Source organism: Bubalus bubalis, chromosome 12 (assembly GCF_019923935.1).
Source record: "Bubalus bubalis isolate 160015118507 breed Murrah chromosome 12, NDDB_SH_1, whole genome shotgun sequence".
NCBI classification, from domain to species: domain Eukaryota; kingdom Metazoa; phylum Chordata; class Mammalia; order Artiodactyla; family Bovidae; genus Bubalus; species Bubalus bubalis.
The window spans coordinates 6,927,149-6,948,844 of NC_059168.1; the positions used below are offsets into that span (position 1 = coordinate 6,927,149).

General features: G+C 46.1%; 1 protein-coding gene across 5 annotated transcripts in view; it reads left to right on the plus strand.

Annotated features, from left to right (window-relative positions):
* Positions 1-16,238, plus strand: part of IL1RL2 (interleukin 1 receptor like 2) — a 28,320-nt gene extending 12,082 nt beyond the window's left edge. For all 5 annotated transcript variants that reach the window (XM_025260767.3, XM_025260763.3, XM_025260770.3 and 2 more), the window contains exons 6-11: positions 1,057-1,131; positions 2,789-2,918; positions 3,829-3,965; positions 7,900-8,043; positions 12,108-12,269; positions 14,775-16,238. In XM_025260767.3, the coding sequence (XP_025116552.3) occupies positions 1,057-1,131; positions 2,789-2,918; positions 3,829-3,965; positions 7,900-8,043; positions 12,108-12,269; positions 14,775-15,229 (1,103 nt within the window). In that variant the 3' untranslated portion in view covers positions 15,230-16,238. The remainder of the gene's footprint in view (positions 1-1,056; positions 1,132-2,788; positions 2,919-3,828; positions 3,966-7,899; positions 8,044-12,107; positions 12,270-14,774) is intronic.
* The last annotated feature ends 5,458 nt before the right edge of the window (positions 16,239-21,696 follow it).

Sequence of the window (21,696 nt, forward strand, 5' to 3'; positions counted from 1 at the left end):
CCACTTAGAAAGCTGCCATAGCATCTTCTGGGTGTGATCATCTGCACTTGGCTGCAAGTGGTAGGAGACTGTTCTTCAGGCAGTCACGTATGGACCCTTTACTGGGTGCTCATCAAGGTCAGGTCCTGTGCCGGGCAGGGAGATCATGATGATGAGAAGAGCCGTGACCGCTGCTCTGATGGAGCCATGAAGTCTGAGCGGGAAAGAGGCCGAGATAAATCAGATGATTCACGAATGAGATGGGTAATTTTTTCACTTACTTCATTGTGGCTGTGCTGGGGCTTCGTTGCCGCGTGGGCTTTTCTCCAGTTGTGGGGAGCGGGACTGCTCTCTAGGTGTGGTGTGCAGGCTTCTCATTGCAGCGGCTTCTCTTGCTGTGGCGCACAGCCTTAGTTGCTCCACGGCATGTGCGATTTTCCCAGACCTGGGATCGAACCCTTGTCTCCTACCTCAGCAGGTGAATCCTTTAGCACTGAGCCACCTGGGATGCCCAATTGCTAAATATTGGTAGACAAATGGAGAAGGGAAGGCATGGAGAAAGTCAAAGGGTTGCAGAGCCAACACAAGGAAGACAGTTAGAACGTGAGGGAGAGGGATGAAAAAGGTGAAGGACACAGGGGACAAACAGCATGAAGAATACAGAAGGGCAGAGTCAGAGAAAGGAAGAATGGAACTGGCGATAGACCGTTAGGGTTACTATTTCTGTCTAGGACTCAGGTCAGAGCTTCACTTATTGCCACTGCTTAGGAAGTATATTGGATGACCAGGCAGTGAGAATTTATCACACAATCTCATCTGTTTATATTTATGTCATATATATAACAGTGACATGACTTCTCTTGGTAGCCTAGCGTTCAGATTTTCCCCTTAGCAATTCAATGATAACCTGGTTGAAAAATATGCATTTATGGAGTGATATTTGGTTGCACCATGAGTTTTGTTTTTTCTTGACCAATGTTTATTGAAGCTCTGCTCAGTGCCATGTTTTATGGTATGATTGCATTCAAGTAGTTGAGTATGTTTCTAACACAATCTCATGTGTTATGATTTTTTTAGCAGAAAAAGTAGGGAATGGAGGAAGAATCCCTAAGATCATTTATCCAAAAAACAATTCAATTGAAGTAAAACTTGGTGAGTAAACTTATCGGAGCCTCTGAAGTTGCTAAGGGCTGAAGGCTTGGGGCAGGTATGAGGCAGAATAAAAAAGGGAGAGGAAGCTCCTGCAAACTGAATCTCTCAAATGCAGAGAAACTCAAGGATTAAAGACAGAGATGAGAAAGCTTATAAAGCAAAATAGGAAATCAGATGTGTGCGTGCTCTCAGTCATACCCGACTCCTTGTGGCCGCATGGACTATAGCCCAGCAGACTCCTCTGTCCCTGGGATCCTCCAGGCAAGAACACTGCAGTGGTTTGCCATTCCCTTCTCCAGGGGATCTTCCCGACCCAGGAATCAAACTGAGGTCTCGTGCACTGCAGGCAGATTCTTTACCATGTGAGTCACCAGGGAAGCCCATCTGCTTAAAAGTCTCTGGACCCACATGTTTTAAGGAGGGTTCTTTCGTCCTTTTGAATTTTCAAGGAAAGTTCAATAATAATAATAATAACAATTAGGATATTTGTTTACAAATCACTCACCATGTGAATACTCTTGTGGATTTCATAAACACCTAGACAAGGTAAGTATAGCTGTTATTAACTCTCAATTAACTTTGTTCCCTTCTCCTGTCTTTGAAAATTCTAGTCATTGTGCTTAGATAATTAAGAGAGAAAAGATAAGCCTTGGCAGAGCAAAATAGTCATATAAATTAATTTAAAATCTTCCCACAAACAGAAATCTGGGTTTGTTTGGCTTTCCTGGTGAATTCTAAAAAGCATTTAATAAAGAATTAACACCAATTTTCAACAAATTGTTTAAGAGAGAAGAAAAAGAGGAAATAATCCTTATCTCATTTCATAAGGTCAGGAAAACCTTGACACCCAAACCTAACAAGGACATTATTACAAAGGAAAATTTCAGACCAAATCATTCATAAATACAGATGAAAAATGTAAAGCACATTGCTAGCAAATTTATTTTAACAATGTACATAAAGGGCAAAACTGGGGTTACATGGAGCAATGCAAACTTGTTTAATATTAGATAATTCATCTTTTGCATAAACGAGCTTAAGGAGAAAAAAAATGATACACTTACTGCATAGATACTGAAAAGTCATTTAGAAAACTTGAACTAGGAATTCATTATTTAAAAATAAAAATCTTTTAAAATTAGAAATGAAACGGAATGTGCTTAATCTGACTGGATTTGGAATTAGAAAACCAGAGTCCATATCTTGCTCCTTCCTCTAATGTGTGACTTTGAGCAAGTCACTTGATCTATCTGGACCTCAATGTTCTCATCTGTAAGATGGGGATAATAGCACCACTCCTTTTCTGCTCTGTAGGAGTGTTTTCGAGATGAAGACCAAAACATGTGTGAAATACTTTTTAAATTGTAACGTTCTTTGCTAAGAGGAGAAGTAGTATCTGTGCCCCTGATGTGACAAACACTGGCCCCAGCCTGGTGATGTTTGGCCGCTTATTCTTGTCTGCGTGCAGTACACATCCCGCATGGTCTCGTGTCCTCCTCATCTCTGTCCAGGTAGAGAACAAAGCAGATGGATGTTGACCTCAGGGAGGATATTTTTGGTCATTGAAAGCTATTCAAGGTTCAGCAGCAAGGTGCCTTTGTGAAGCAGGTCACCTTGGCTGGGATCTCACTAAGTGTTTCTGAATTTGATTGTACAGGCTCCACGCTCATCGTCAACTGCAACATAACAGACTCGTGGGACAACACAAACCCACGCTGCTGGAGGGTCAACAACACCCTGGTGGACGACTACTATGGGGAATCCAAGCGCATTCAGGAAGGGATTGAGTGGGTGTCTTGCTTTCCTGGCTTCTCTAAAACCTAGCAAGAATTTCCCCATCTAAATGACATTGATGCTGGTACTGCTTGTTAGGTGACTCTCACAGCCTCTCCCTCATTCCTTTTGGTGGTATGTTTCAGAAAGCCAAGCATCTGGGTCAGAGAAGATGCTCAGAGACTTTGCTGGTGTTCCAGTGGTTAAGACTCCAAGCTTCCACCGAAAGGGGCACAGGTTCCATCTCTGGTCAGGGAACTAAGATCCCTCATGTCCCGCAGGGCTGCCAATCAATCAATCAGTAGTAAAAATAATTTTTTAAAAAGATGCTCATGCTACCAATCCTGCTTACATCTTAGAGAAAGGAGGCAAAACAATCAAACATGGCTTCAAGCATCCTCAGCTAGGCCTTATAATCAGTCTCATTCATTCCTACTTAGTTATGTCATGAGCCATGGGCCTTCAAGGCTTAAACAGTGAAGTGGACAGTGACATGGGGATTCTTGGGGGGAGATGGTGCATGATCATTAGCTAATGGAGTGGTACAAACCCAACTAATGATGGTTTAAGCCAAGTGGTAGAAAAGAAGGCGAATGAAGTCAAAGGACAGACGTGTGTTGGGTGTTGCAGTGTAAATAAGTTAGAATGGGTGGAGAGGAACAGGGGAGGACCCCTTAGGGCTGAGGACGGTGTCTTGAATGAGAAGGAGTGCACTTTTGTGTCACTTTCTGAAAGAAAATGTACATTACATTTGGAGCTACATAATCCATTACCTCATTGAGCCAGTGGGGTATTCTCAGGGTAAAATAATGGTTCCAAGTGTACTCCAAGAAAGAACTTTACTCTCCAGACAAAAGTTCATAAAAATCTGGTGGGTAAAGACAGCTCATGTACGTATTAATGATGGGCTCTTTTCTTTTATAGAAACTACACTATTTTTCCAGAACATATTTTTTACACAGTGAACATAACCTTCTTAGAAGTGAAAATGGAAGATTATGGTCACCCTTTCATGTGTCATGCTGGAGTGTCTGCTGCTTACTTTATACTAACGCTCCCAGGTAATGTCCTACTGGGGTGGGCACTGATCAGAGAGTTCCAGACGATGGCAAGGAAACACACAGGAAAGAGCTTAAATGCTTGCTGTGAGCCCGCAGAGTGGTTTTGAGTAAAGAAACTCAATATGAAATCTAATTAAAAACTGATACCCTGTCTGAATATGCTCTTGGGATCAGGCTGTTTTTTTCACTGTAGTGTCCTTGGAAAGCTCCTTCTGAACATACATTGAGATTTTATGCATCAGCACTCCAGGAAGCAGAGGTATTCCTTTATGACACCTGATTTGCTCAACTTTTATAATCACTTGTGATTATAATAATCACAAGTGCTTGTGATTTTCAGCTTTTTGGTTGTTTATTAGAAGCCGTGTGATATAAAATACCAATGTATATTTTTATCATGTAGCTTTGTAAAATTATCGATAGAGGCTAAATTCAGGTATTCGAGCAGGAGGGATCCTTCTCTCCTCTCGTGTCATCAGCAGGGGTGAACTGCTAACATCAGTAGTTGCCTGGAGCCTGGACTTTGCCTCGTGTGTGTATGCATATAGTGAACTTAGCACTGTGCAGAGTGTGCTCACTGCCTAATGGAGGCAGTGGGACCAGAGAGTAGAAAGTGAAGGGTGAAATCATCTGGAGAAAAGTCAGAGGAAGGGTTTGAAGTACCTTGTAGGAGACTGGCCTGTGGTTTCCCAAGACAGCTTTTTTTTAAAAATAATTCTATTAATATCAACTCTTTAGTTTTCGCATCTCTTCACACAAGAGAGGCTTTGACTTGCCAGCAGTACTCATGTAGAAGCAGTTCTCTGTGGTTCATCATCAGGAGTAGAATTGCTGGACAGAGTACCTCAGCGTCCAGCCCAGAGGAAAGAGGGGAATCTGACTGTGGGAAACCTTGGAGCTCGCCCAAGACCTGAAATGGCTATGCCTGAAATCTGCCTCAACTAGACTGAGGATGAGCAGTGAGATTTCTGTGTCAATACTGACTTAGAGATACTGACCTCGTGGAAGCACTGTGTTCAGAAGGATTCTGAGGCTCAAAGCAAATGAATGGTGCTGGCGGTGAACACCTGCTTGATCATACAGGAGAAGGAAAGGGTCCTTTGTCCGCTTTGTTTTAGGTTAGTTAAGAAACCTACACTCACTGAATTAATCACTGTTCCTGTTAACACTTATTTCATATCTCACATGCAATGTATTTCTGGACCGGTGCACTCTGTTTTGTTTTCCCTAAATTCTTAGGAACTTAAATTCAAGCTTCATCTTGGTTTACTTGAAACCAGAGCTAAGATGACAGCTTCTCCGTTAGACTTCCTGATTTTTCTTGAAGACACCTATAGGTGTGAATCTGATTTCGTTTATCAGGATCTCCAGAGAGTTGTTTGGATTGGGTGTGCCCTTCTATAAATTTCTTTTAATCGCTTGTTCTTGGCTTACCATCTCAGCTTAAGGCTGGTGGTGGCCATGTGGGCCCAAATGAGAAATCCCACTTTAAATAGAGTTTTCACTCGGATACCTGATGTCTCAACAGAGAGATTCCCACTTATTTCAGTTTCAAAGCCAATACTCCCTTTGAATGTATTCGTTAGTTTCCTGTTTTGAATGTCATCGTCTTTTAGCTCATTTATAGAGCAGAGGAAATCGGCACTCCTGAATGCAGTGAATGATCAACCCAAGAATTTCAGGCCATCACTCCTGTCTACTTTACCGGGGGCTTTTTGAGTCTCATAAACATTGTGGGCATGATCTCTTTATCATGATCGTTTATAATGCCAATATCCCTGACGTGTACAGTGAAGATCCCCAGACTCAGTGTTCCTAAAAAGACAGGTGGTACAGTTGGTCCAAGAGCTGGTAAAGGGTGAAGAAATCAGGGGTGGTGGGAGGGAGGAGGAGGAGAATCCATTGAATAGTTAGGAGCTAGAGGCTCAGACAAGAGGTCAGGACCAATGGCACCAGCGTGCAGAGCAGCTCCACTTGGCAGGGCTAGAACTTCAACAGTGGATTGATTTTAGGGTACAGAGGTGTTTTTATTTCTCATGCTTTATTGTGCCATGGATTTGAAGACATACAAGTGTGCGTAAGGATTTCTTTGCAAAATGTTTGCAACATGGTGTGGCCTGGGGCAGCTTGTGATTGGCTCTTTAGTAAGCTCCCCTTCCCACACCCCCCCTCCATTCCCTACCTACACACACTTTCCAGTGGGGACCAGAGGACCAGGGAGGATGAAGGAAGTGGTAGACGTGCGGTGGATTCTAAGAATGGACAGAATTTCTCTTCCCCTGTCCTGGTTCCTCTTTTATGATTCTCTCCCTCCTGGAGCCTCCTTCTTTGGCAGCACAACTTTGGGCCATGGTAAGGCAGAAAGCTGTGGGCTGTTCCTCTTCTCAGATATGTAGAAGCATGTTCTCAGGGACTTGGAGTTCCAGAGAAACTGGTTCTGCTCCTTGGATATCTGCCCACTGCTTTTTGCCTTAATTGCTCAGCAAGGTGCTCACAAAACACAACCAGGTATAAATGCCCTTCCTGAGCTAGTGTCTTGCAGACAGGTGCCTCCCTGGCTGCTGCTGGCGAACAGGGCAGATGAGGCTGGAGTTTGGCTCTTGGCCAGTCTTGTGCAGCCATGGGGATGGCTTCCAGGGGTGGCAACTGGTGGTTCGTTGTCTATGATGGGGTGTGTGCATGCATGCTAAGTCACTTCAGTCATGTCTGACTCTGTGCTACACCATGGACCATAGCTGACCAGGCTCCTCTGTCTGTGGGATTCTCCAGGCAAGAATACTGGAGTGGGTTGCCATTTCCTTCTATAGGGGATCTTCCTGACCCAGGGATCGAACCCGCATCTCTTATGTCTCCTGCATTGCAGGCGAGTTCTTTACCACTAGTGCCACTGGGAAGCCCCACGGTGGGGGTCCTGCTGCTCAATTCTGAGTCACTGGGAAGGTGATTATAAGAGTAATACAACAGAATCAAGAATGTGCTCAATATTACGTAGCAACCCAAATGGGAAAAGAATTTGAAGGATAGATACAGGTATATGTGTAACTGAATCCTTTTGCTGTACACCTGAAACTAATACAACATTAATCAGCTGTAGATAGAGATAGATAGACGTGCTCAGTGTTGTCTGACTCTCTGCTGCCTCACGGACTGTAGATGACCAGGCTTTTCTGTCCATGGAATTTTCCAGGCAAGATTACTAGAGTGGGCTGCCATTTCCTGCTCCAGGGCATTTTCCCCACCCAGGATCGAAACCCTGTCTCTTGTGTCTCCTGCATCGGCAGGCAGATCCTTTCCCACTAGGCCACCTGTTGTGGTTCAGCCGCTAAGTGGTGTCTGACCTCTGGAGAGTCTAGGGATGAGTAAGGAGTTACCTGGCCAGGTGTGCTTTGACAGGTGAGCAGTCTTCTGCAGTCAGAGCTGTATCGCATCTACCATCCGGAGCTAGGTGTCTACAGAGTTTCCTCTCCAAGTTCCCAAGAGCACATTTCTTCCTCAGAGTCATGGCCAAGACCAAGTTAATCTACTCCCCATACCTATTATTTAACTGTGAAGAGATTTTTGGGCTTCCCAGGTGGCTCAGTGGTAAAGAATCCTCCTGCCAATGCAGGAGACGTGGGCTTGATCCCTCGCTTGGGAAGATCCCCTGGAGGAGGAAATGGCAACTCACTCCAGTGTTCTTGCCTGGGAAATGCCATGGACAGAGGAGCCTGGTGGGCCACAGTCAGGCCCATGGGTCACAGAGAGTCAGGCATGACGAGTGACTAAACGGCAACAACAAAAACCTATTATTTAACTGTAAAGAAATCTTTGTGTTATTCTCATTAACATTTAATGCATTTCTATTTGGCATATGTAATGGGATCCATATAAGTAAAGTGCATAAATGACTCTTCGTAGTATTATTATTTATTTTTATTTTTGCTGTCATTTGTAGTTCCAGATTTTCGAGCTTACTTGATAGGAGGGCTTCTCATCTTGACTGGTGCAGTGGTGTCTGCCATGTGTATCTACAACATTTTTAAGATCGACATTGTACTTTGGTATCGAAGTTCCTTCCATTCTGCAGGGCCCATAGAAGGTGAGTGTACTTGCTGTTGTTCAGTCACCAGGTCATGTCCGATTCTTTGCAACCCCATGGACTGCAGCATGCCAGGCTTCCTGTTCTTCGCTATCTCCCAGAGTTTGCTCAAGCTCATGTCCATTGAGTCGGTGATGCCATCCAACCATCTTATCCTCTACTGCCTGTTTCTCCTTTTGCCTTCACTCTTTCCCAGCATCAGGGCCATCAGGTGGCCAAAGTATTGGAGCTTCAGCTTCATCATCATTAAATCTGCTTTAATCTCTCTTAATTGGATAGAAAAAGGCATACACGGCTGGGAGAGGCCTGTCTGTGCAGCTTTATGCACGGAGATCTGCGGAGGCATCACTTTCAAGTCCTCAGACTTGCAATGCTGATGGGAACTCAGGGGAGTGGGGAGTCCAGGCACGCGTTAAGAATCCTTGTTGCACAGAAGGGCGATATTCACATGAAGTGCCTGCCTTTGCATAGGAAAAAACACATGCTTATGCACAGGTTTGATAAAGCATAGGTGTCCTAACTTGGAGTTTAAATGAAATTTCAGAATTCAAAATCAGCAGCCATTGAGCAACTTGGGAAACAATGAATTCTTTCTTGATAGCAAAGTTTACTCGTGGAAATTGGCTGTGCGTGACCAGTGCAACCTGAAGCTCTTTTTTCTTAAGATTTTTTTTAAAATTTATTTTTCATTGGAGGTTAATTGCTTTACAGCATTGTGTTGTTTTCTGCCATACATTAGCATGAATCAGCCATAGGCAGACATATATCCCCTCCCCCTGGAACCTCCCGCCCACCCCTTACTCTGTCCCGCCCCTTGAGGTTGTCACAGGGCACTGGGCCGAGCCTCCTGTGTCACAGAGCAGTTTCCCACTGGCTATCTGTTTTACACATGGTAAGTATATGTTTCCATGTTCATCCCACCTTCTCCTTCCCTGGTTCTGTGCATAAGTCTGTTCCCTATGTGTGCCCTGAAACTCTTTTAGTGCTGTGGGCAGTGGGCTGGGCTGAGCTGGGCTGTAGTCCCTGGAGAGCCTGTTCCATGTCAGCCCATCTCTGCCCGTGATCCTCCTGCATCTGTTTGAGAAGAGGCTTCAGGGCAGCAAAGCTGTTTGTCTTCCCTGACACAGAGCTGCTTCATGCATTGACGGACAGGGGCCTGTTGGGGTGTCCCCAGAGCTCCGTCTCTCTGACTCACTGGGATTCCAGGGAGCGTGAGTGCAGAGCCCATGGTGAAGCTGCCGCAGGTGAGTCAGATGTAGCAGGAAGAGGAAAAGGAATTGTATGGCATCTCATCCCAAGCGGCGGAAGCTGGACAGACAAGCGACTCAGGGAGCCCCGCCCTCTGCTCAGACCCGGCTGCTGACCACGATCGGAGCCAGTGGGCTGAGGAGACGGGAACAGACAGTCAGCCAGAGGTTCTCTTCTTCTTCTTTAAGTGAGCAAAGTGCATGCGTCCTTTGTAGCTACATTTCCTCCAGCTCAGTTGCTGATTCCCCTCTGAGTGTGACTTCAACAGTCAGTGAGTGATGAGACTCTTGAGGTGAACCCAGATGCTGTTCCCAGCTTTGTGTCCTGTGAGGACATTCTCTGGTTATTTGGGAACATGCGGAGTCAGCGGCAGCAAATACCAATGAAGAAGAGAAAGTGCGTCCTTCTCCTGATAAGTTTATTCCAACAAGATTAGTCAAGCTGCAGGAGTGATTCATAGTGAGGTGTGTCTAATTCACAGTTTGATTAAGTAGTCCTGGACGATCTTGGCTAAAGTCCATAAGTTCTATGTATTGTCTGTTAAAAAAAATTTTTTTTTTTTTGGCGTATAGTTGCTTAACGATGTTGTGTTAGTTTCTACTGTACAGCAAAGTGAACCAGCTATATGTGTACATACAGCCCCGCTGTTTTGGATTTCCTTCCCATTTAGGGTCCGTCACCACAGAGCACTGAGTAGAGGGCCCTGTGCTGTACAGTAGGTTCTCATTGGTTATCAATCAATATTTTATGCGTGCCTGCTCCGTCGCTTCACTTGTGTCCGATACCCTGCGACCCCATGGACTCTAGCCCACCAAGCTCCTCTGGTGACCATGGGATTTTCCCAGCAAGATACTGGAGTGGGCACTGAAGTGCGCAGGCGTCTCACTGCAGTGGCTTCTCTTGTTACGGAGCACGGGCACACAGGCGTAGGTGCCCCACAGCACGTGGAGTATTCCTGGGCCAGGGATTGAACCCATGTCCCCTGCATCGGCAGGCGGATTCTTAACCACTGGACCACCAGGGAAGCCCTCCCCTCTCACCCACATAGTTTTTAAAATGACTCAGACCTTGGATTTCTAGTGTCGGTTCTACCACGGTCATGCATCAAGGCGGCTGCAAAGTCTTACCCAATGCAAAGGGAGGGGAAACTGAATCCTGCTCTTTATGGGTGTGGCGAAGTTTGAAAAGAGCCTGCGGGACTGGAAATACTTCTGGAGCTATTTTTGGAAAATACAATCTGACCCAGTTGCCCATAATGACTCAGGGATGAACTTTGTGAAGCTTCCTTTTCCTAATTTCATCAAACCAGTCTATGTAACAAAGCCTTCATACAAGCCCTAAAGGACAGGGTTTGGAGAGCTTCTGGGCTGGTGACCAGGTAGAGTCTAGGGAGAATGGGGCCCTGGAGAGGGCACTGAGCCTCTGCATCCTTGCCCATCCTTTGCCCTGTGCATCTTCTCATCTGCCTTTTGATTCATATCCTTTAAAAATCCTTTTATAATAAATCCATGATGTAGTTATTAATAGTAGCATGTTTCTCTGAGTCTGTGAGTTATTCTAGCAAAATAATTGAACCCCCAAGGCGGGGGTCATGGGAATCTCCAGTTTATAGCTGGGTGGTCAGGAGCAAAGGCAGCACTCTGGACTTGTGACTGGTAGCGTGTTATTGTGTTGTTGTTAATTGTGCAGTCATGTCTGACTCTTTGCGACCCCATGGACTGTAGCCCTCCAGGCTCCTCTGTCCTTGGAATTCTTCAGGCAAGAATACTGGAGTGGGTAGCCATTCCGTTCTCCAGGGGATCTTCCCAATCCAGGGATTGAACCCTGGTCTCCCACACTGCAGATAGATTCTTTACTGTCTCAGCCACCAGAGAAGCCCTAGTAGCATACATGTTACCAAACTCAGCTCCAACTGCTCACCTCTCAAAAGCCACTATTCGAGAGACTGGGATTGGTTGGAAAATGAAAGGCTACTTTATTCAGGAGGCTGGCAACCTGGGAGAGGGTGGACTAATGTCCCAGAACTACTTCCTAAGATTCTGCTTGGCCATGAACATTTTTAAAGGGAAAAGGAGAAGTAATTTTAGTTAATCATCAAGAAGGGGGCCAGGCTGGTTGCCATCTCCTACTGCAGGCAGGCTCCTTGACTCCTTGGGGTCTTTCTTTAGAAGCTCTCTTGTTCACACAGTCAGCTTGTGAGCTGACTGAAGGGGAAGCTGGGGAAGAGATCTGGTCATCTCAAATTACTTATTCTTCATTTTAGCTTCTTTAATCTAAGAAAGGAGTCAACAGGTTAGGCAAGGTATTATGTGACCAAAATATTTGAAAGGTGTGCTTCAGACAGAGATGAGTTAAGGATGGAGGCACCTGATGTAAAAATTAAATTGAAATATAGCTTTGCTGAGTGACAGGACAAAAGGGCCTCCTGCAAGGAGATTTTGGACTTCCTTCCTGTTGAGGTCACTACAGAGCATTGAGTAGAGTTCCCTGTGCCATCCAGTAGGTTCTTATTAGTCATCTATCAATATTTTATGTCTTTGAGAAGCTGCTTGCATTAGGGAGGTGTCCAAGGTGGCTCAGTGGTAAAGAACCTGCCTGCTGATGCAGGAGACAGGGGTTTTATCCCTGGGTCAGGAAGATCCCCTGGAGGAGGAAATGGCAACCCACTCCAGTATTCTTGCCTGGAGAAGTCCATGGACAGAGGAGGCTGGTGGGCTATAGTCCATGGGATCGCAAAGAGTTGGACATGATTGAGCAACTCACACATACACAGTTTGGTAAGAATAATTCACGAGCTTGCCCCGTTTCCTTTTCAGATGGGAAGCTGTACGATGCTTATGTTTTATATCCCAAGCCTCAGAGAGAAAGCCAGAGTCATGATGTGGACACGCTGGTGTTGAAAATTCTTCCGGAGGTGCTGGAGAGGCAGTGTGGATACAAGTTATTCATATTTGGCAGGGATGAGTTTCCTGGACAAGGTATGTTTTCAGTGAGGTATAAAAATAAGAAATGAAGAAAATGAAAAGGAACAAGAATTCCCTGGTGGTCCAGGGGTTAGAATTCCTCACTTCCACTGCAAGGGGGCATGGGTTCTATTCCTGGTCCAGGAACTAGGATCCCTCATGCTGAGACTCAATTGAAAAAGAAGAAAAAGAAAATGGAAAGGGATCTCTGTCTTCCTGTACTTCACAAATGGCGGGAAGTATGATTGCCTTCTGCATGGAACCACAGGGAGCCCTTTACCTCCTCTGCCCACAGCCCCCAAGCTGAGGAGGTTAGGATCAATCTCTCTTCTTTCTTTAGGTTCATTCCTCTGACAGGATAACTGTGATTCCTGGTTGGGTACGGATATGGTTGACGCATTTGTATGACCAGCCGGTCGATCAGATACCTAGCTTGACCAAGAGACCCAAAACAGACAACTGGTCCTTGGCTGTGGAATCCTTGAGACTAATCACTGAGTATTTTCTGTTGGTTTGCATATGTAAATTAATACATGTTTAAAGCTGGTTTTTATGAGCTTCAATCACCTCCAATCCTCCCCTTGTTGTTGTCATTCAGTCAATAAGTTGTGTTCAACTCGGTGACTCCATGGGCTGCATCATGCCAGGCTCCTCTGTCCTCCACTCTCTTTCAGAGTTTGCTCAAATTCATGTCCGTCAAGTCAGTGATGCTATTTGACCATCTCATCCTCTGCTGCCCTTTTCTCCTTTCACCTTCAGTCTTTCCCAGCATCAGGGTCTTTTCTAGTGAGTCGGCTCTTCGCATCAGGCGGCCAGAGTATTGGAGCTTCAGCTTCAGCAACAGTCTTTTCAGTGGATATTCAGGGTTAATTTCCTTTAGGATCAAACAGTTTGTCTCAACTAAAAGTCCTGCATGTGAGAACAAATATCAAATATCCGATGTGCCACAACTAAGACCTGGCACAGCCGAATAAAGAAATAATTTGATAAAGAATTAATAGGGCTTCCCTGTTGGCTCAGTGGTAAAAGATCCACCTGCTGATGAAGGAGACACAGTTCAATCCCTGGTCTGGGAAGATCCCGCATGCCACCTAGCAGCTGTGCCCATGTGCCACAACCACTGAGCCTGTGCCTACTGCCTGTGCTCCGCAATAAGAGCAGCCCCCCAAATGAGAAGCCCATGCCCCGCAACTAGACAATAGCCCCCGCTTGCTGCAACCAGAGAAAAACCCCTGTAGCAACAAAGACCTAGCACAGCCAAAAATATACAATAAAATTTAAATAAATAAATAACGGTTTCTAAGTACCTTGGTTTTGTAGGCTGCTTCTATACATAGCTTATCACATCTTTTCAAGTTATGAAATCCTTCTCCAGGAAGAAATGAAAGTGTGATCCAGGGCTTGTTACAAACATGCAGAAGAGCTCGTGTTTCAATAACGCTGCATTCATTCACTTCTTCAAGAAACATTTATTGAGCCCCTGCTCTGTGCCAGGCAATGTTGTAGGCACTAGAAATGTTAAAATAAACCAAAGAGGGAGGACATGCTCTTGGGGAGGTTACAGTCTGTTCTTATATCCTAAGGATAAGGGTGATATAAAACTTGGTCTTTATTTCTAAAAGACCCCAAGTTTATTTCCCTTCCCCAAGTCAGCAGAATATGTTATTTGGTTTCAAGTTAGTCCTGTAAGTCCTGGTCATTTAAATAGCCATGAAGCACAAGCGAGAAACACAAATGAGATTAGTACATTTGAACTGAGTACATGTGTCCTATCCTTTAAAAGTCTGTTATTTAAAAAAAGAAAAGCATTTATCCTCTAATATATACCAGACCTTTAGCTAAGTTTCGATATACAAAGTTATACATGATAAAAATGGGAATTATAACAAATACTGAATATTTATACATATGCAAGTAAATTATATACTATGAGCTTAATAAGTTTTGCATTAATCAATAAAAATTTAAAGATCCCAGTGGTTTACTATAAAACAGACAATAATAGACTTTTCATCAGAATAGTTAATTCAGACAGTGGATTCTAGATATTATGGATCTTAGTCAATAAAGAAAACGCTTTACTAAAAATTTATTTATTCAGGTGGAGAAAATTCTAGAAGACCTGTACTTCCCATAGGAATGCAGTTTTGGGGAAATAAAAAAGACAGAAACCTTAAAAAAAAAAAAAAAAAGGTTAGACATGATAAAATCCTTGTTCTGAGTAGTTCATAACCAGTGGCTGTTTTTTTTTTTTCATTTATTATTTTATTGTTATTTTAAAAATTTATTGATTTGGCTGCCTTTGGTCATGTGGGATCTTCTGTTAAAGTGCATGGACTCTCGAGCTGTGGCTCATGGACCTAGTTGCTCCAGGAATTTGGGATCTTAATTCCCTGACCAGGCACTGAACCCGTGTCCCCTGCATTGCAAAGAAGATTCTTAATCACGGGACCACCAGGGAAGTCCCTGTGGGGCTGTTTTCATTGTGAGCTGTTTTACATCTTCTTTCTTAATTTCCAGCTGTGGTCAATGTCATCGATGAAAATATTAGGCTGTGCAGAAGATTGATCATCATTATCGATCCCGACGAGCTGAGCTTTGACCTATTAAAGAACCTGCCAGAAGAACAAATTGCGGTCTACAGTGCCCTCATCCAGGACGGGATAAAGGTCATCCTGATTGAACTGGGGAAGGTCAAGGACTACACGGCCTTGCCGGAGTCTATTCAGTATATCAAACAGAAGCACGGGGCCATCCAGTGGAGTGGAGACTTCACAGAACAGTCCCAGTGCGCGAAGACTGAGTTCTGGAAAAAAGTGAGATATCGCATGCCTCCCAAGAGGTGGCCACCTTCTCCTCCTGTGCAGCTGCTGAAGCACACGCCCTTTGACCTCACGGCCAGCAAGTGGGAGACCTGTGCGGGGTTCATCTCCCCTGATGGAAAGAATATCATCCCAAGGGTTGTGCACAGTTAGACAAGGAAGCCTTGCATCTGGGCTGTTTGCTTGAAGCTTACTGTTTCTTGTTGTGTCCTATGGAAAGACCTGGGTTTATCTGCTGCCTTTGCTCAGAGCTACTTCTTTAGGGGAAGAAGCACCTCTTGAGAAGCCCTCATTAACTGACTGGCTCTGAACATTCATGAAGACTTGTGCACATGGAGGATTAGCCTTTGAGCCCCTGGGCGGGAGCCTTGGAGGGTTTGAGTCATGGTTCAGCTGTCAGGAGGTCTGGCAGGTGGTGTGACCCCCATGGGGCTGGAGACAGGAGCCTGGGTGGTCAGATCCATGGGGGGAACCTGTGGGCTTGGGGAGGGCTGGCAGAGGGCATACCTGACCAGCCTGCCAGGGCCCTGTCTTCAGCCCCTCTCACTCCTCTCGTGCAAATAAACACTTGTGACACTGAAGTCTGGGCACCTTGACACTGGAAGCAACTTGGAAGTCACCTAGACCTGTTGGGACCAACTCTGGTTGCCCATGAATCCCCCCTGCTGGTGGGATTCCTGCTTTGCTTGTCCAACCAAAACAAGTCATAAGGCCCTTATTTTTCCAGCTGGCCTCTGGCAGCCAGAATTCTGAGCCACCCGTGGTAGTCACCATACTAAGATGATGGAGTTCTATTCTGAGCAGACAAAGTCATCCAGCCAGCATGCCTTCTTCACAGGTCAGTTCATGATTGAACAACTCAGAAGGATCGTCGACATTAAAATTGACTATAAAGTCTTATCAGTACTTTCAAACCCTGACATGGAGGAGCTCAGATACAGTCCAGCTCTTATACTGTGGTTGACAACAGCAGCCTGCAAAGGTGGCTGCTGTGCTCGGAGAGTTCCTGTCCCCTAAAGTCATATATTTGAATGCTAACACCTGAACTGCAGTGTTGGAGAAGACTCTTGAGAGTCCCTTGGACTGCAAGGAGATCAAACCAGTCAATCCTAAAGGAAACCAACCCTGAATATTTATTGGAAGGACTGATGCTGAAGCTGAAGCTCCAGTACTTTGGCCACCTGACTCAAAGAGCTGACTCATTGGAAAAGATCCTGATGCTGGGAAAGATTGAGGGCAGGAGGAGAAGGGGGCAACAGAAGATGACCTGGTTGGATGGCATCACCAACTCAATGGACATGAGTTTAAGCAAGCTCTAGGAGATAATGAAGAACAGGGAATCCTGGCATGCTGTAGTCCATGGTCTTACAAAGACTCAGACATGACTGAGTGAATGAAAAACAGCAACTCCTGGCATCATACTTTTAGGAGGTGGGGCCTTTGAGAGGTGACTGGGTCCCGAGGGAGGAGCCTTAGTGGATAGAATCAGTGCTCTTAAAAAAGAGACTCCAGACAGCTCCCTTGCCCCTTCTGCCACGTGAGAATATAAGAAATCTGCCACCTGGAAAGGGGACCCCCCCACCTGGCCATGCTGGCACCCTGGTCTCAGGCTCCCAGCCTCTGGAACACTGAGAAATAAATTTCTGTTGCTTATAAGCCTCTCAGTCTATAGTATTTTGTCACGGCAGCCAAGCAGACTAGAGTATGGCCCTGATGAAGCATCATAGAGGCTGGCGGGGGTCGGCCTGTGGGCAGTCCTTAACATGTGCGTTTTCACTAGTTTGGGGGCATCCTTTGATATTTTATCTCAGCAACTGAACACATCTCTAAGCTGCTAAAGATCACAAATTGTAAATCTCAAGTGAAATATTTGCCATTGTGAATACCCAAGAATTCTCAAATCATTCTCTATTTCAGCACCTTCATTTTTAATTTCCACTCAAATTTTAATGAAATCGTAGGAAAGCAATAAAGTGAAAAGACAAATAATTCAGTTAGACTGGCTTTGCCACTGAAATGTAGGTTGGCCGGTAAAGAGCTGAGAATGTTCATTTGTTAGCTGACAAGGCATGCGTGCGGGTGTATGTAGTCGCTCAGTCGTGTCGACTCTGCAATCCCATGGACTGTAGCCTCCAGGCTCCTCGGTCCATGGGATTTCCCTGGTAAGAATAAAGCAGGTTCCCATTTCCTACTCCAGGGGTTCTCCCTGACTCAGGGATTGAACCCTGCATTGCAGATGGATTCTTTAACACTGAGCCACCAGAGAAGCAACTCAGCTGACAAGGGCTCATGCTCAATGTGCATAAAACAGAAGGTTTAAGTGTCAAGAAAATGGACAAAAAGGCAGGATGTAGGAGAGCTGAAGGCCACCACTGCTTCATTCACTCAATTCAGCAGCTGGACTTGGTGAGGTGAAAGGAGCTGTGTCCCATGTCCTTGGGGGCAGGTCCCATGTCACCTGGGCGAACCTCAGGGGACAGAAGCTGGCCTGGAGGTAGGGGTGATGTTAACACAAGTTCATGTGCCTGGTGCACAGCGAGGTCAAACAAACTGAAACATCGGAGGCAGGGCCAGAGGAAGGTTTATTTCAGGGCCATGCAAGGAGAATGGGTGGCTCATGCCCCAGGAAGCCCTGAACTCCCTGAGGGTTTCAACAAAACCCTTTTAAAAGCCTGATGAGAGAGGAGGGTCACAGATCTGTGATCAGCTCGAGCATGATTCTGATTGGCTGATGAAGAGGCAGCAGGTGATGTCATATGGACAAGCATCACCAGTCCCAGGGCAGGGGGCCCAGGGTTCAATCCCTGGTCAGGGAACTGGATTCCATGTGCCACTGCAACTTAAAACCTGGAGCAGAAAAATAAATATTTAAAAACAAAACATAATCAGTCCTTAGGCTCCAAGAGGCCTGGGGCTGTGTGCTCATGAATGTCAAGTAGTTAACATTTTCATTTGCTGAAAAGGGAGGCTTTTTATTTGATCTACCAAAAAACCTCAGGAAATGTGCACCGAATACTGTCATCCAGGTGCTTCAGCGAGGAGGTCAAGCAGAGGATGCAGGGGAAGGCCCCACGGGTCCTGCTCCCTTGCAGTGAGAGGTGAAGAGGTCAGTCAAGGTGACATGCAGGTGCTACGCTCCTCTAGCTTCTGGTTCATTCCTGTAATGACTGAGTCGCCCACAAAACCCACTTCCTTTGGTTTCTCCCCTTGAACACCATGCATCTGTCCCTGAGAAAGGGCAGCCTCAAGGCTGAGTCACGTCAAACAAAGGGTCCAGAGAGGGCTGGTCTTTCCCCAAAAGACTGAGATGCAGATACACATGTGAAAGTGCCTGGCACGCTCCGAGGTCCGATGAGGAGCTGTCTGACCAACAGGGAGTGGGCGGCGGGCCCGGTTCCTCAGTGCCTCCTGGCACCCCTCCATCCCCCTGGCCCCCACAGTGACTCAGAGGCTTCCTGCTGGCCCCAGGCAGCTGACCTTTCCACAGTGCCCCATCCCACTTCAGAGTTATAAACTTTCTTTCCACGCTCACTCCTGTGGTTGATTTATCCAGGGGGGTGTGTGTGTGTGTGTATGTGTGTGCAAAGTTCAGAGAGTGGAAAATTCCTCCCTGGTTTCCTTCTTAGAGACTTCTCTACAGAAGACGAGCCCACAACATCTGGAATAAATGATGGGGGTTGGGGAGCCCTCACAGGACATTGGGACGAAGCCCTGGAGGCCACACGTCTTGAACGGAATTCTCCTGGGGCCCTTGAGTGGCGGAGGATGGAAACTCTGTGCCTCTGTGCCTCTTCCCCTGCCAAGCCCAGGCAGCTCCTAAGGGACACTGGTGTTTTTTGCAGTCAAACTGAAACCTCATGCTCCTCTCCTTCCTCCTAGAGGAAGGTGGAAGCAGACCTTGAGCCCTGGCTCTTACCCTCGTGAGTCACCTCTCCCCAGAGGCTCTTTCATTCTTCTTATTTTTTAAATCAAATCCACAAAATCGAGAAAGCCAGTACAGTTCCTGCCTGTGAGTTGTAAAGGGAAACACAGATTCCAAAACCTGCACGTTTGCCTATCTGTTTAGGTAGGTTTTTCAGGAATATGTCTGCTTTTCCCTAAATAATCTGTTGGTTCTGGTCTACCATTGACTCAAACTCTTGAAACAGAGCAGGACCTTATGGTCCTTCTCCCAGCAGGTCCTCTGCCTCCCCTCTGTCCGTGGAAAACTTTAGTCAAAGAGTAAGTTTAATCAGAGAAATGAGAAAAGCAGAAACAAAGGGAAACAGTCAGAGGAGACCGGATAATAATGATGTAGTCGTTAAGCGCAGTCAAGGGCCTTTAGTTTCTTGTCAAGGGCTGTAGATAATATTCTCAGCTGTATCCTGTGAGCTGTCTTATAGATACTAAAACAGCAGATGGGAGAAGTTAACTACATGATGGAAAGATTGTACAGAGGACATAAGCTGCCACAAATCCAAGAACTGGCCTCAGACAAATGGGAACAAACAAACCCCGGACTGAAGATTAACTGTATCTAAAACAATCAAGACGACACTGGTCAGGCCACCAGTGACAATCTGAAGCTGACTCTGCTGTTCTGCATGTAGCCCACCCCTCCCCCAACCTATAAAAGTTCTGTGGGGGGAGTTGGCTTTTGGACAGATGTCTGCCCTTACCCCCAAGTTGCTGGCATCTGAATTAAAGCAAACTTTCCTTTCCACCAACCTAGCCTGTTTATTGACTTTTGGGCATCGAGCAGTCAGACCCACCCCACGCCTTTCAGGAACAGTCTGACAAAACACAAAAAATAGCTTTTTGCTACTTTGGCAGGATATAAACAAGCTGCTTTAATATGGCAAGTGGTTGTTTGGTTTTCCCACCTTTCTCAACTGCTTTGGGAGGGTTTACATTTTAAGCTGTCTTGATCAGAGGCTCTCTTATTAACAACAACTGCCACACCCCACCTCTGATGCTCTGATCTGACTGTTCCTAGGAACACAGCAGATGTTGATCTGCAAGGACCTCAGCGACTTTCCTGAAGGAGAAGGAGAGCAGGAGAATGGAATCCACGGGGAGACGTCATCAGAGGCCTGGCCCTCAGGTGGTTTTCTTGTCTTTATCAGGAGGCTGCCCAGCCCCCGCCTCCCAGCCCCTGGGAAGCGGAGAAAGCGCATCTTTTCTGAATGCAGGTGCAGACTGCAGGTGTGCAATGCAGGGGCTATGGGGGACAGGGCTGCACTCACATCAGCTGAAACGGTGGCACTAAAATGTCTCACGGGGCGGCTCGTGCTGTGGTTTGCTCTGTCTCCTCTTCCCTGCCTGCCTCCAGTTTCCTGATGCAGGAGGGGCTAGGGGTGGGATTCCTAGATCCACCTGAGCTCTGCCACAGAGGAGAGCTGGATGGGGTGAGAGCCAGTGGTCCCGGTGGACTCAAAGCCTGTGCCTGAAGACTGTGTACCCCGACCCACCTCTGTCCACAATGAAATACTGTGTTGTTGTTGTTCAGTCACTCAGTTGTGCCCGACTCTTTGCGACCTCATGGACTGCAGCATACCAGGCTTCCCTGTCCTTCACTATCTCCCAGAGCTTGCTCAAACTCATGACCATTGAGTTGGTGATACCATCCAACCATCTTATCCTCTGTCATCCCCTTCTCTACCTGCCCTCAATCTTTCCCAGCATCAGGGTCTTTTCCAGTGAGTTAGCTCTTTGCATCAGGCGGCCAAAGTACTGAAGCTTCAGCTTCAGCACCAGTCCTTCCAATGAATATTCAGGGTTGGTTTCCTTTAGGATTGACTGGTTTGATCTTGCTGTCCAAGGTACTCTCAAGAGTCTTCTCCAGCATCACAGTTCTAAAGCATCAATTCTTCGGTGCTCAGCCTTCTTTATGATCTAACTCTCACATCCATACATGACTACTGGAAACACCATAGCTTTGACTATACGGACCTTTGTTGGCAAAGTCACATCTCTGCTTTCTAATACGTTGTCAAGGTTTATTATAGCTTTTCTTCCAAGGAGCAAGTGACTTTTAATTTCATGGCTGCAATTACCATCCGCAAGGCTTTTCTGGTGGCTCATACAGTAAAGAATTTGCCTGCCAATGCAGGAGGTGCGAGTTGGATCCCTGGGTCAGGGCATGGCAACCCACTGCAGTATTCTTGCCTGGGCAAGCCTATGGACAGAGGAGCCTGGCAAGGCTACAGTTCATGGGGCCACAAAGAGTCAGACACGACTGTGCAGCTAACATTTTCACTTTTCAGCCACTGTCCGCAGTGATTCTGGGGACTAAAAAAGTAAAATCTGTCCGTTTCCACCTTTTCCCCCCATTTGCCATGAAGTTATGGGACTGGATGCCATGATCTTCATTTTTTGAATGTTGAGTTTTAAGCCAGCTTTTTCACTCTCCCCTTTCACCCCCATCAACGACGACGACGACGACGACGTCACTTCAGTCGTGTCCGACTCTGGGTGACCCCATAGACGGCAGCCCACCAGGCTCCCCCGTCCCTGGGATTCTCCAGGCAAGAACACTGGAGTGGGTTGCCATTTCTTTCTCCAATGCATGAAAGTGAAAAGTGAAAGTGAAGTCGCTCAGTCGTGTCCAACTCTTAGCGACCCCATGGACTGCAGCCCAC